General features: G+C 39.4%; 1 protein-coding gene across 1 annotated transcript in view; it reads left to right on the top strand.

The window, feature by feature from the left end:
• Positions 1-2843: 2843 nt before the first annotated feature.
• Stk33 (serine/threonine kinase 33) overlaps positions 2844-16042 on the top strand; it is a 69930-nt gene continuing 56731 nt past the window's right edge. Inside the window, exons 1-4 of the mRNA XM_036171465.1 lie at positions 2844-3099; positions 3888-4001; positions 6607-6720; positions 8813-8917. Of these exons, the coding sequence (XP_036027358.1) occupies positions 2887-3099; positions 3888-4001; positions 6607-6720; positions 8813-8917 (546 nt within the window). The 5' untranslated portion in view covers positions 2844-2886. The remainder of the gene's footprint in view (positions 3100-3887; positions 4002-6606; positions 6721-8812; positions 8918-16042) is intronic.

The raw sequence follows: 16042 nt of genomic DNA, 5'->3' as shown, positions 1-16042 counted from the left end.
AGAAGGAAAGCTTTTCAGCACAGGAAAGGCATGAAGACACTACAGTTGATGTGATCAGTGTGAAGTAACAGCGCTTTTCCATTCAAATGAAGAACAAGGCAGGGATGTTCACTATCCCTATTTTATAAATTAAATTTTATTTTATTAGAGTGTGTGTATATGTGTGTGAAAGAGAGAAAAGAGAGTGACAGAGACAGACAGACAGACACAGACAGACAGACAGACAGACACACACACACACACACACACACACACACACACACACACACACACAGAAGAGGCAGAGACCTCAGAAAGAGGGGGGAGGTATATGGGATGCACATGCCATAGTTTGCCTGTGGATATCAGAAGACAACTTGGTAGAGTTCTTTCACCTTTACATGGGTCCTGAGAACCAAACTCAGGTGACCAGGAATTACTGGCTGAATCCTCTAACCAGCACACTCTCACCTAGTTCTGGAAATACTAATAACCAAACAAGAAAATCAGAGTTAGCAGAGGCACTTTTTACTTAAAAAATGTAGTAAAAAGTTATAGTAATCAAAACAGCAGCATCCTGGCATAAAAACAGGCAGAGCAGTGGAACAGAAGCAATATCCAAGAAATAAACCTTGACAAATAGAATCAACTAGGTTTTGGCAAGGACCATAGGGGAAGTGGATAGTCTCTTCAATAAACGAAGCTGAGAAAACTAGATATTTGCATGCAAATGAAATTGGCCCTTACATGATTCACAACAATCAGTTTACAAGGTACAGAATGTCTAAACATGAGTCCTAAAGCTGTGATACATGCAGAAGAGAATGTGGAGGGAAGCTCCTTGCCTGCTACTGGCTTGGGAGTGACTGAAAATAAGATGACATCACACTAAAGCTTCTGTAAATAGGAAACAATCAACACAGTGAAAATGGTTACAAACCACATGCCTGAGAAGGGTGTTAGGGTACATCAAACCCTTCTAACTTAGTAGCAGGGATGGAGTATGTTGTTTATGGATTCTGTTGAAAATCTGTGAATATGTGTGGTTTTTAAACCAACTCTCTCTCTCTGTCTCTCTCTCTCTCTTTCTCTCGTGTGTGTGTGTGTGTGTGTGTGTGTGTGTGTGTGTGTGTGTGTGTGTGTGTGTGTGTGTGTTTTGCACATGGTATACTCCTCAGTTGCTTTCCACTTTATGTTTTGAGACAGGTTCTTTCACTGAACCTGAGTAGGCTATTACTCATTGGGCTAGCCTGTCAGGCCAGTGAGCTCTGGGTCTCCACCTGTCTCTACTTCCCCCATAGCACCAGGCTTACCTGGCTTTGGGTGCTGAGGATCTGAATTCAGTTCCTCATGCCTGTGCAGCAAGTACTTTAGCCCCTGAGCCATCTCCTCACCCTTGTAAACATGCTCTAGGAGCAGTGTTTATAGTGAAGAAACTCAACTACATTTTAAATTGGCCTTTACATTATGAATATATCTTACAGTTTTTATAAAAAAAATTTCTGCTTCTCACTGTTAAAGAAAAAAGTGCCATAGCATCATTATTGCTAACACATCCGTTGAATGATGCCTTATGCATTTGACATGGGACTTTTCTACACCTGCCAAGGAAAAGTACTCTTTGCCCTGAACATAAAGGCTGTTATTTGCAGATCTATTCCATTGCTCTGAGTCATTGATGGTTACAGGTTTTATACTTATCCTGCAATACAAAGCATTTTCTTCTAGACCCAAAGTTTAGTCATAAAATGTGTGCAGGAATATTCCAAATTATCTTTGTCTTGATTCATGTACTTGAAAAACAAAGTCAGGCATTTGTAAGATTGCTCTCTCTCTCTCTCTCTCTCTCTCTCTCTCCCAAATTGTCAAAGAACAAATTTAATTAATAAAAATGAACAACTGGTCCTAGGTATCTAAGACTAGAAATACATTTCTTTAGCAAAATAAGGATATTTAATTTCCTATGCTAACATGTTTATTCCACTTCAGAGGATAAAAGTATATTTTATACCTCCAAGCCAGGTGAAGCTATCTATAAAATATGTTTTTAAAAGTATCTGGGGAGTTGGGGATTTAGCTCAGTGATAGAGCACTTGCCTAGCTAAGCGCAAGGCCCTGGGTTTGGTCCTCAGCTCCGGCAAAAAAAAAAAAAAAAAGTATCTGGGCTTGGATGACATAAAGACAATAATATGCTCCTTGTTGCTTCTGCAGGTTTTCCAAGGCATTCTCCAAATGTGTACATTCTTTCTTCCTTCTTCAGCTCAGATCTTCCCAGTTTGCTTCCATACACTAGTGAGCCTAGTTTGGTAAAATTCTGTACATAACAATACTAAACTCGAGAAAAAACTTGTACCCATTTATTCCCTTCTAAAAGTCAGGCTACTTTTAACATTGCCTTTGAACTTTTACAATGAGATAGCTTTATAAAATCAAACTATTCCTTCTTTTAGTGAAGTGTATAAAAGATATTTGCTCTGAGGCCATTAGCTAGTAGACTAAAAAAAGCTTAAATCATGAAATCACAGCAATATGTTTGTTCTACACTAATATTTTTAGATTTTTAAAGCAATAGTTAACCTTAAGAAATACTAAGGTAGGCTTATTGTTGCTGGTTGTTACCATGTTATAGTCCAATTTTCTTTTCGGTATGAGCTTTTCTTGGTGGAGTATTTTGGTTCTAGTTGCTAATTTTCCTGTGATTGTTAGGAAGCTGATAAGAGTGCTGAATGGTCCTTCTTTTCTGCCCACAGCTCTTATGCATGAAGCATAATGCCTTGTTAGTCCAAGGACCTTGTTGACCAGAAGTCGTTTCTTATCAGCAGCCCATTGCATCCCTTTTGACCTGGTTTTCTTTCTCACAAAGTGGAAACATCGCTTTCAAGTTATTTTTGTTATAAATTTAAGCAAATGGCTGACCATGGCTTGGATGAAATACCTCCACAGTGCCCACACTGTGCATCTTCTCAGGCTGATCTCCTTTGTGTGTGTTCAACAGTCAACTCTCCAGTTTTGGTGGTAGAAATGTCACAGACATCGAGTATTGGTAGTACAGACAATTTTGCTACACAAGAGAGAAAAAAAGAAAGAAATACCAGCAGAGAGCCTTCTTTGAAAGATTTGGTAAATATTGAAGATTCTACAACACAAATTGACAGCCCATTCTTTATTCCCATCCCTAGGTTCTTCCTTGTCCTATAAGCCCTTGCCAGCTAATTCATTGGCTTCTTAAAGTTCTTAAAGAACTATTTGCTTCCCACAGCAGAGATGAGCGAAGTTGGTTAGTTATGTGTTTTTTGATACTTTCAGTCACTGTCAAAATTATTTCTCAGGATCCCAAACAACTAACATTATTATTGCAGCTCTTAAAAGCTGTTTATACAGGAAAAACTTCTTTTTCAAATTTAACCAAATAGGACTTTTTGATAGCTTTCTTCAACTGATAGAGAGATTTATGACAAAGTTTAAAGTGTCATTATGGCTTCATTATCTAAATGAAGCTCTAGTTACCTATCTCAAATATAAAATATACTTTGCAAAGTTGGTTCACATGATTTTCAAATAATGTGGGATTTCTAATCAAACTAATTTGGCTGTATTTATGGGTATGAAGAGCATAGTAGAATGCTGTATTTAATATAGCACAATTTTGGTGACAAGAGACAGAAGTTTAGGATGAGTCAGGCCCTCATTCTTCACCTGAACCCTCTGACACTTGCACACTCACCTGAAGGTCTTCTTTAGCCTAATGTGCCAGTGACCAGCACTGCACTCTGGATTTGAAAAGACAGTAAACGATTTTGTATACAGTAAAGACTATGGTATCCAGTCAGGCTTATCACACTTAGAGTACATCATTAATAAGAAGAACACCTTAAGAGTTATTTTTCATAATTCTCTTTTGGTCCTAGACCACGAGAACTTCAAACCTGGAGAGAAAAAGCTCTCAGCCTCAGTGGAGTCGGAGCAACGTCACCGAAGGGAAAGTCCTGCACATAAGAATGGAGAACGGAGCAGATATCGAGGTACGCAGAGCAAGCTGAGGCTGCTAGAGATGGTCTGCTTTCTCCTTTTTTAAAATTTTGTTTTTATCTTTCATCTTTTTAACAACATTTACTTATTTCAATTAAAAACTTTTCACAATATATTTTGATCATATTTTCCTCTCCCCCAACTCCCCCCAGATCCTTCCCACCTCTTACTCATACAACTTTATCTTCTTTCTCTCTCTCTCTTTCAAAATAAAACAAGTAAAATTCCCACAAAAACATAAAACCAAAAATAAGCAGTGGAAGACAAAAAAAGACAAAAATGCCAAAAAACGGATATGAAAAGTACAACACACACACACACACACACACACACACACACACACACACACACACACACCCACCACACCACCACACACCACCACCAACAACAACAACCCTCAAAGACCACAAACAGCAAAACAAACAAAAAACATGGAAAAAAATTAAATTATTAAATATAATTGGATATTCTCTACTTTTTTTTTTTTCAAGATAGGGTTTCCCTGTAGCTTTGCGCCTTTCCTGGAACTCATTTGTCGCCCAGCCTGGCCTTGAACTCACAGAGATCCGCCTGCCTCTGCCTCCCGAGTGCTGGGATTAAAGGCGTGCGCCACCACCACCCAGTGATATTCTCTACTTTTAAACATTCTACTTAGACCAGTGTTATATTACTCTATCCAAGTTATGGTTCTGTATGTTTAGAGAGAGATAAAAGTTAAGGTTTTTGGGGGAAAATTTGGAAAGAAACAATAAATATGACTTTGTTCCGAGGAGAAAAAAAATCCAGGTAAATAATCATTTTATTGAATACATAATCTATAAAGCATAGGTAGCAGCTGCATATAAATGAACACAACTTAAATGTCTTTGTTTTTGTAACTAATTAAGTTTTCTGACTTTCATTCTCACTACTATGCTATTACATGGTATCAGGGAGGAAGAAGGGATGAGGTTTTTAAAAGACACAAAAGAAATAGTTCCACAAGCAGTCATCTTAGAATTCAAAATGAGCCAGAATAAGCAGGAAAGTGGTAGCAGTGTTTGAGGACCAGTCATCATGCTGAGTAAAAATAAAGAGACCCGACACCGTGGTGCAGCTCAGCAGGGAAGCGCTTCTCGGGGCATTCAGAAATCTAGAAATCTAGTCTAGAAAAGCAAGACAGAAATGGAAGCAGAAGGAAGTGTGAGCAGGGCAGCTGCCTGTTTCAAGGTGCAGGTGAAGGTGGCCACCCAGAGTTAGAGTGGAATCTCTTAGGGGAGGCTTGGGCTGTCTGACCCCACAGAAGCTGCCCCTGGTGGCTCTGACTCAAGCTCTGACTCCCTTGTGTTAGCCCCTGTGTGTGATGGGTTCAGAAACTCATCAGTAATCTGCTGATGATTTGCCTCACAGAATCTGACTCCTGCCCATCCCCAAGAAGTGAAAATGTAGGGAGTTGTGTGATTTTTATTTGGCACTGTGACCAGAACACTGCTGTTGCCAAACCAGTTCATTCTCTCTTTGTAAACAAGAGTTAGATGACAAGTCAGAAAGATTTTTGGTTTAGATCAATGGTTCTCAATCTGTGGGTCACAGCCTATTTAGGGTTGCTTATTAGATATTTACATTGCAATTCATGGCAGTAGCAAAATTAGTCATGAAATAGCAATAAAATAATTTCATGGTTGGGGGTCACCACAACATGAGGGACTATATTAAAGGTGTGCAGCATTAGGAAGGCTGAGAACCACTGGTTTACATGGATAGTATATTTTCTTCTTGCTTCTAATTTTTCTTAATTTTTAAAATTTTTTTCTAAAATAAAATGAATAAGGCAAGAAAACTAACACAGAGATAAAGGAGATTAAAAGGTAAAGAAGGAGGTACTTTTTCATTGTTTTAGGATCAAACTCAGGGCCCTGTGCATGACAGACAAATACTCAACCACTGAGCTACATCCCAGCCTGTCTGGTGGTTATTAGTATTGATTTCATAGTGTGACTCTCAGAATTTTGGGGTGAACTTTTGCTGAATGTATTGTTTATGCATATATATGTGTGTATGCATCAAGTTCATACATATATTAATATTTCACTTTTTCCTTATGAAAATATTTCTTTTTATTATGAAATTTTATATTAGCATTACTTTATAATGCGTAGATTGAAAGAACTCAATTTCTGTATTTTTGAACTTTTCCACATTTTGCCATTAGAACTTTTGTAGTTTTCATGCAAAAAGTAAACAATTGTTAAAAGCCATTGAAACTTGACTGTGGCTAGTTAAGATGTATTTGTTACTACTGAAGCAAATACATAGTGCCTCTAGATGATTTTATCCTAGAACAGAATTCTCCCTCCCTTGAGCGGCTATCTTTCAGCATTGTGTGTTCATTTTTGTTTCTTTTTGGTTTTTCAAGACAGGGTTTATTTGTGTAGCTTTGGAGCCTGTCCTGGAACTCCCTTTGTAGACCAGGTTGGCCTCAAACTCACAGAGATTCAACTGCCTCTGCCTCCTGAGTGCTGGGATTAAAGGAGTGTGCCACCACCACCCGGCTTGTGTATTCATTCTTAATGCCTGATGCATGCCACAGAGACAGAGGAACTCTTGTTTTATCTCCAGGAATTCTATACCTTTGGAAGAATATTGGGACAGGGGAGCTTTGGAATGGTCAGTGAAGTTACAGACAAGGAAACAGGAGCTAAGTGGGCAATTAAGAAAGTGAATAAAGAAAAGGTAAGGCTTCTTTCCCAGTGCAACCCTCAAGGCCCAGCTCTAGGGTGGGGTAAGAGTGGGCAGTGCAGCTTTCCACACTAACCCAAGTTGTGTCTTCCCGAGGGCCAGGGCTGGGCTAACTGCTGCTCTAGTCTCCTGTGAAGGGACTGGTTCCTGCACTCAGGTAGACATGTGTTGTCTGGAAAAAGCAAAAGCATCACCACAACCAGTATAACCAAATATGTAAGCTTCAGGAGTGAATCTGAAGTCAGAACTGGTGCTCAGTCTATGTAGGCATAAGGTTGTAAGTATGAATGTCTTAGCTGCAAGTAAACCCTGTTGCCCCTCCTAAGTTATTTGATATACTTTTCTTCTCTTGTCTCATTTAATTCTCTTTCCTTACTACTGGCCAATCCCCCTCCAATCCAGTCTATTGTCCCTGTGTATCTGCTGTACCCCTCTGTGTTACTTGTTGGCAGGGGATTGGGTTTCTCCTTAAGGCAGAATCTAAAATCTCAAACTTTACATGAGCTCATCAGCTTTTAAAAAATTCCATCTGGATAAAGAAGCAAAATGACACCATTATGGTATTTGCTTCTTGGATTTTTGATAACAAGTATTGGATCTATAAAATTAAGCAGTAGCCTATATGTTTTTTTTTTTTTTTTTTGTAATTGTAGCAAATTTCCAAGTTTAATGAGGTGACATACCAGCTTTAATAAAGCAATTAAGAGCCTTTCTAGCATCTTTTACAATCTTTTGAACTCAAGGTGGCACACCACAGGGCTGCCTGGCATGCCATTTCTTTGCATTTTCATTGTCAGGGCTAAAGGTTCAGTCTGGGGATTTGTATTTGCAACTTTAGGAGTTACTCTGTCACTCCCATACTGATAATGGGAGTACAGTATACTAAAGTAACCAAACCAAGTGATCCTGTCAATACAGGAACTGGACATTGTATGTATGTTTACAGTACATACAGATCAAGCCATGTGGGGAAAGATCAGGAACAGAATTGAGGTGAGTAGCAGGAGCTTGTGCTAACTGTCCTGAACTGATCTTCACAGGAATTCACTCCTCATGGTCACTATTTCTCTGAGCTCTAGGCTAAGCTTCAAATGTGCTTTTATCCTACCCGGGTGGACTGCAGTAGAGTGGTCAGTATCCTCCTCACTCAAAGATCGTGAAGGGTAAACAGGAAAGGGGATTGGAGGCAGGAATGGCCCTAAGTAAAATTTTAACTAAAATATGTTTGCCTTAGGTCAGTCTGTTTCCTTAAAAACCCTTCTGTACTTTCCCAAATTGGGGGCTAAAGGTGTTTGCAAAAATAAGTCCTTTGTTACCTCTTTCAAGAATATTTTTCTGTTGAAAAAAGACAAAAAAAAATAAAAGAGGAGAATATTTCAGTAACAGGGGAGCACCCTCGAATTTTCTAGATGATAAGACAATCTTACCTACATCTGAAGGACATCCATGTGTTCCCTGGAGATCTCTTGATTTGACCTTTTGTTCCAGGCAAGATAAGGATTAGATGTTAGGAGACAGCTGCTGTTGGATTAGTTTGAAGGCAAGGTCTCTGTCTCTGTCTCCTCAGTTAACCAGGAAGACCAGAAAGTAACACATACAAGTTAAATACAAGATCCCATTACCTGCTGTGTGTGTATATGCATGAAAATATAATATATTATTTATTCTGTTTATTATACATATAAATGAAATCAGAACAAGACAACAAAAGAAAAATTTTCTGTTATAAAGCCATCTCTGATTGATATCCCTAGAAGATTTTGTTTTTGTTATGCTAATGTAAAAGGATCACTGCGATTGAAGGAAATGAAATATCAAAAAAGTATGCTAAAATTTGTAAGGGATCAGAGACCATGTTGTAGCTAATTTATGGAAACAGTTCAAGAGATTGAGGCCAAATGAAATACAACTTGAAATTGGACAAGGGAAAGAAGGGGCATAATTTGATCTGATTATGGGATAAACTGTATGATATCATTTAAGAAAGACACTATACAAAACTGCAGGAAAAGGCATAAAATAGCTAACTTTTATATTGAGGAAAGGAGGCGTGGCATTCCCACATGCAATCTGTTTCTTCGTTAAGGCTGGAAGCTCTGCCGTGAAGTTACTTGAGCGGGAGGTGAACATCCTAAAGAGTGTTAACCATAAACACATCATCCATCTGGAACAAGTGTTTGAGACGCCTAAGGTAAAGTTCCACCAGGTGCTACAGTTTGAAGTTTGTTACTATTACAAAATGAATATCATCCCATTCTAAAGTAGCCCTCTAGGGCACAGTTGCTCGTGTCCTTGGCAAAAGTCTGTCACCAGAGATTGATGAGAACATTCCTGAGGACTTTTATTATTGATTGTATAATTAGGTGTGTAATGATTAGATTGATGTCTTTAGTTATATGTTCTGGGTGGCACATTAGAAACAAATGTTTCAGAGTAGATCAAATAGTGAGTAAAACTTCCTCTGAGATGGCATCTTTGTGCATTTGCTCTTAGTCTCTCTCGTGAAGAACATTTGATTATTGAATATCAAGATTTTGCAAGGTTAGCTTCATGATCAAATTGAAGAGGTTTACTTGGCACAATGTAGAAAATACTTTAAAAAATTCTTCTCACATACATTACATCCCAACTGCACTTTCCCCTCCCTCTATTCCTCTCAGTTGCTGGGCCCCTCTCCCCCGATCTGCTCCTCCTCCATTTCCCTTCAGAAAAGAGCAGGCCTCCCAGGGATATCAGCCAAACAGGGCATAACAAGTTCTTATCTTTGTCTTTCCAGTGTGCTTTGTCTCCCTTCTGTCCTAGATATTATCATTCTCTAATCTTAACTGTAGGTATTTTTCCCTGGTGAACTTGGGTAGCACTTGTACTGCCTGGAAGCAATACACTATGTGGGTAGGCACGTGGACAAATGGTCTGTTTCTTTAAATCCTGGTTCCACCACTTTTTAGCTGTGAGAATATGGCCAAGTTATTCAACTTCTCTCTGTGTAAGTGTCTCACCTGTGAAGTGCTGACTCATCTGGTTGTTGACGGATTAAAGATTAATGGGAGCATGGGTATAATGCATCCGTCTCATCAGATGTTAGCTATTGTTCTTCATTTTCTCTGCCAGACTCGAAAGTAGCTACTAATAGTCAATTTGCGTTATGCATTACACTGTATTAACTGAAAGTGCTTGGCAACAGGACCACAGTTGTCCTTTTTTCTTTTTGGTGATCCTGAAAGTAAGACCCCTGGCCTTGTGCATGTTAAGTGAGGTCCTACTTCTACCACTGAGCTATACCTCCATCCCTGAATTGTGATTTGTATCCCCAAATATTCTTTGAATAACTTTGTTTTTTGTCATCAGTTTAAAAAACTTTATTTGTGTATGACCGTTTTGTTTGCATGTATGTCTGTGTTCCTTTTGCATGCCTTGTGCTCAAGGAGGTCAGAAGAGGACTACAGATTGTCTGGATCTGGAGAAGACAGTAGTGAGCCACCACGTGGGTGCTCGGAATTGAAGCCAGTCTTCTGCAATAGTAACAAACACTCTTAACCACAGAACCATCTTTCCAGCCTGTTCATCATCAGTTTTAGGCAGTTTGATTTCAATGAATCTTGATAAAGTTCTCTTCAAGTTTCTTGTGCTTGGGGTTCATGGAACTTCTTGGGTCTGTGAGTTTGATTTTCATCTGCTCTAGGATAATTTTAGTAATTATTTGTCAAGTATTTTGTTCTGTTTCCTTGCCCTACTCTGGAAGACTTGGTACATATACTGGATTACTTGATATTGCTCACAAAACACTGTTATTCTGCTGATCTTCCAGCATTTTTCTGTGTTCAATCTGTGTAATTTGTATTTTACCATGACATCAGATTTACTAATTTTTTTATAACATCTAATGTTTTATCATCTTTTCCAGTGGAAATTCGATTTCCTTCATGTGTATAGTCAACACATGACCTTAACATACTCAGTGTCTCCCCACTTCATGAATATAATGATAGGAACTAAAGTCTGTTTCCTACTAATTGTATTATGTATGTCATTGTTAATTCAGTTTTGATAGGTTTTTCCTCCTTTGTTCTGGGTTATATTTTCTTACTATGCATATCTGTTACTTATATATTTATCTACCTATTATTGTCTTTCAATATGAGGTCTTACTATGTAAGGCAGATGGTCTGGAAATTCCTACATAGCCAAGGCTGGCCTGGAACTTGTGAACTTCCTACCCCAGTGCTTGAGTGCTAGAATTTTAGGTGTGCACTCCCAAGCCTGGTTGCCAGTTAATTTTAATTGGCTGCCAGATATTGTAAAAATTACCATTTTGTGTGCTAGATTTTTATATTCTTAACACTATTTTGAGGAAAGATGGTATGGTCTCACTAGATAATCCTGAAATTAGTGAACTTTCTGCCTCAGCTTCCAATGGCTGGGGTACAGGCATGTGCCAACACATCTGGCCTAGTAATGATTCTTGAACTTTATTTTATGGCATAGTAAGTAATTTGGAGACAGTTCAATGCCTTTGGTGCTTGATTTATCCTTTGTGAGGGACAACAGAATATCCTCTATTGGACTAGATTTACCCTTCTACTGAGGTGCGATCTTCTGAATACTCATACTCTCTCCAATGCTACATGAATTGTGAGATTTCTCTCTCTGGCTAATGGAAGCACAGTATTTCTGCCATGCATAAGCACCAATGACTGTCCCCTCTGGCCTTTCACATGGTTGGTTCCCAGCTTTGGGACAAAGTACATACTGATTAACATTCTGCTGAAGATTTGAGGAAGACTCCTCACCCCCAGTTGTGTGTGTGTGTGTGTGTGTGTGTGTGTGTGTGTGTGTGTGTGTGTGTATTTGTGTACAGATTTTCCCTCTTTGATATTTTTCCCCGGAAACTTGAATTGTCTTGGCTTTTTTGGACTCCCATCTCCTGAATTCATGGAGGCCACTGGACCTGAAAGTTCTCCAAGGTGCACTCCTGTAGGCTGCACACTTGGCCTTGGCAGTTTGCAGCAGTTTCCTCCCCTCCCATCACTGTTGTTGTTCTTTGCATGTTTATGATGCCACCTAAGTCCATAGATGCCCTTCTCTTCTCATCATCTCTTATTGAAAATCCTTCTTGCCCTGAGGTGCGGCAACTCTTCAGAGGCTAGGACAATCATGGGGCTTGTCTCATGGGCTTCTCTCTCTCATAGAATACTGCTCTCTATGGGGACTAATGTCTTCCCAGTTCTTAACTTATTTAAGCAGAGGGCAAACTAGTCTATTACACTATCATGTGTAGAAGCAGGAGCCCAAATCTACAAGAGTTTGAAGGCAAGGAAAATGGTTATCTATGTCTGTCCATTTTTGTATTATTTGATTTTGATTCACATGAGCTAGATCTACCCATAAACACACATATCTAGACTTTCCATTGAATGCTTCAATTTTCAGTTGAAGCTGTTATAAGGAAATGGATGTCTAATTGGTTGTATACTGCTTATCAACCACTCAGACTGTATAATGGTTTCTTGTGAGTCTACATATGCTCTAGATATACATAATTGCTTCTACTATTATAAAAAATTTGAGTAATATACTTTATCACTATAACTTTGATCAACATGCATTTAACATTTAAAAAAAGATTTATTTTTATTTTGTGTGTCTGTGTACCACACACATGCAGCACCCTCAGAGGCCAGAAGAGGGTGATGGATTCCCCTGCAACTGGAGTTACAGATGCCTGTGAGCTGTCATGTGGGTGCTGGGAATGGAACCTGTCTTCTGGAAGAGTGCTCTTTTTTTTTCTTTAAAACTTTTTCCATTTTACATACCATCCCCAGTTTCCCTTCCCTCCCCTTCTCCCACCTCTTCTCCTCTCCCATCCCAACCCCTCCTCCACTCCTCAGAGAAGGTATGGTCTCCCTTGGGGAGTCAGCTATGTCTGGCATACCAAGTTGAGGCAGGGTCTAGCCCCTCCCCGCTGCATCAAGGCTGGACAAGATGTCTCATCATAGGTAATGGACTCTGCATTTGGGATAAGTCCTGGTCCCACTGCAAGGGGGCCCGGAAAACAGATCAAGCCACACAACTGTCACCCACATCCAGAGTGCCTACTTTGGTCTCATGCAGGTTCTCCAGCTGCTAGTCCAGAGTCTGTGAGCTCCTACTAACTTGGATCAGCTGTCTCTGTGGTTTTCCCCATCAGGATCTTGACACCCCACCTCCTTGTCATATGATCCCTCCCTGTCACTTCATCTGCTCTCCAGTTCAGCCCAGTGAATGGCTGTGGATCACTGCATCTGCTTTCATCAGTTACTAGATGTAGGTTCTATGATGACAAACAGGGTAGTCACAAATCTGATTACAGGGAAGGGCAGTTCAGGCACCCTCTCCACTCTTGCTAGGAGTCTTAGCTGGGGCCATTCTTGTGGAATCTGGAAATTTCCCTAGCACCAGGTTTCTCCCTATCTCCATGATGTCTCCTCTATCATGGTATCTCTTTCATTGCTCTCCCACTGTGTCCCTCATGTTCTCTGCCCCCATACCCTCTCTTCTACCTCCCCTCCCAGTTTATGCAGGAGATACTATTTCCCCTTCCTTGGGCCCTCCATACATGTCCCTCTTAGGCTCTTCCTTTTTAATTTAGCTTCTCTGGGGTTGTGGATTGTATCCTGGTTATCCTTTGCTTTGCATCTAATATCCACATATGAGTGAGAACATACCATGTTTGACTTTCTGGGTCTAGGTTACCTCACTCAGGATGATTTTTTTCTAGTTCTATCCATCTGCCTACAAATTTTATGATGCTATTTTTTTAACTGCTGAGTAATACTCCATTGTGTAAATGTACCACGTTTTCTTTATCCATTATTTGGTTGAGGAGCATCTAGATTGTTTCCAGGTTCTGGCTATTATGAATAATGCTGCTATAAACATAGTTGAGCAAGTGTCCTTGTGATATGACCGAGCATCTTTTGAATATATGTCCCAAAGTGATATTTCTGGGTCTTGAGGTAGGTTTATTCCCAATTTTCTGATAAACCACCATACTGATTTCCAGAGTGGCTGTACAAGTTTGCACTCCCACCAGCAGTGGAGGTGTGTTCCCCTTACTCCACATCCTCTCCAACATAAGTTGTCATTAGTGTTCTTAATCTTAGCCATTCTGACAGGTGTAAGATGGTATCTCAGAGTCCTTTTGATTTGCATTTCCCTGATGGCTATGGATGTCGAGCAATTCCTTAAATGTCTTTCAGCTATTTGAAATTCTTCTGTTGGGACTTCTCTGTTTAAATCTGTACTCAATATTTTAATTTGGTTATTTGGTATTTTGATGTCTAGTTTCTTGAGTTCTTTATATATTTTTGAGATCAGCTCTCTGTCAGATGTAGGGTTGGTAAAGATCTTTTCCCATTCTGTAGGCTGCCGTTTTGTCTTATTGACTATGTCCTTTGCCTTACAGAAGCTTCTTAGTTTCAGGAGGTCCCATTTATTAATTGTTGCTTTCAGTGTCTGTGCTACTGGTGTTATATTTAGGAAGTGGTCTCCTGTGCCAATGTGTCCAAGGCTTCGTCCCACTTCTTCTTCCATCAGGTTCAGTGTAACTGGGTTTATGTTGAGGTCTTTGATCTATTTGGACTTGAGTTTTGTACATGGCGACAGATATGGATCTATTTGCATTCTTCTATCTATTGATAACCAGTTATGCCAGCACCATTTGTTGAAGATGCTTTCTTTCTTCCATTATACAATTTTGGCTTCTTTGTCAAAAAACAGGTGTTCATAGATGTGTGGATTAGTGTCAAGTTGTTCAGTTTGATTCCATTGATCCACCTGTCTGGTTTTTATGCCAATACCAAGCTGGTATTTTTTTTTTTTTATTACTTTCAATCTATAGTAGAGCTTGAAGTCAGGGATGGTGATGCCTCTGGAAGTACCTTCATTGTATAGGATTGTTTTGGCTATCCTGGGTTTTTTGTTTTTCCATATGAAGTTGAATATTGTTCTATAAAGGTCTGTGAAGAATTGTGTTGAGATTTTGATGGGAATTGCATTGAATCTGTAGATTGCTTTTGATAGGATTGCCATTTTTGCCATGTTGATCCTACCTATCCAAGAGCATGGGAGATCTTTCCATTTTCTGACATCTTCCTCAATTTCTTTCTTCAAAGACTTAAAGTTCTTGTCATACAGGTCTTTCACTAGCTTGGTTAGAGTTACCCCAAGATATTTTATGTATTTGTGGTAGCCAGTGCTCTTAACAACAGCTATCTGTCCAGGCCCTCATGCATTTAGAAATTGGTGTCAATTTATATTGTAACTGCTGCTAATGCAACTTTCCCTTCCAAATAGTTCACTTTCCATTCCATGTTCCTTGCCATCCTATAGCACTGTCAGTAAAAGTGTGGCCCAGTTTAAAAGTTTATTTGTCAGATGTTTCAGATACTTTAAAATCCTAAAGCATCCTGAAATTCAGTGAATCAGAATCGTGGTTCTAGGAAGAAAGATACATACCTTTCTCCCTGCTTTAATCATGCTGACTGAACATAGAAGTTGGATTAGCAGCTGTTACAAGAACAGAAGCCGACCCCCAAATCTTCAGAACAACAAAACTTGAGAATATATGTTAGAATGGAAACATGGAGGGTAATTATGTCTATGGCAGTGCCTATGGAAAAGACTGGAGTACCAGACCAAATAAAAAGGAGAAAGTGGGAGCTATTGAGAATGTTCAGTGGGCTACGGTGCTTGCTTCCAAGCCTAGTTGCATGAGTTGTTTCTACATGTTAGAAGAGAACCAACTTGATTTCTATAGGTATGCTGGTGTATACAGGAACACACACACACACAATTAAATCAATTTAAAATGTTTAAATGTTTTTAAAAAGGAAAAAGTAAACTGAGCACCAGCACTCACTGTTCTCTGCTTCCTGACCAGATGCAGTGTGGTCAGCCACCTCATGCTTCTGCTGAGGCCAGTGGCTTTCCCACCATAAAAAACTGTACCTTGAACTGTGAGCTAGAACACACCCTTTCTCCTTTAAGTTACCCTTGTCAGGATAGTTTATCACAACAGGAAAACTAAGAGACTACCTCTGTTCTTGTGTCCAGCCCATGCTTTACAGGCCCCCCTGTTAACACAGGTAGCCTATGAAGTCAGTCTGGCCTGCTGCCTGCTTCTATAGGGCCCATAAGATAAGTTCTCTATATTTCCAAATAAATGACAAAATGTAAAAGAGTAATGTTTCGTAATCTTAAAATCATACCATACTTAGATTTCTGAGTCTATAAATACAGCATTGTGTTGTTCATGGCTGATCTCAAGGCAACTGCT

Source organism: Onychomys torridus, chromosome 1, assembly GCF_903995425.1.
Source record: "Onychomys torridus chromosome 1, mOncTor1.1, whole genome shotgun sequence".
Taxonomy (NCBI): Eukaryota; Metazoa; Chordata; class Mammalia; order Rodentia; family Cricetidae; genus Onychomys; species Onychomys torridus.
Note: the sequence above shows the minus strand (reverse complement) of the source record. Positions and strands in the feature narration are given on the sequence as shown.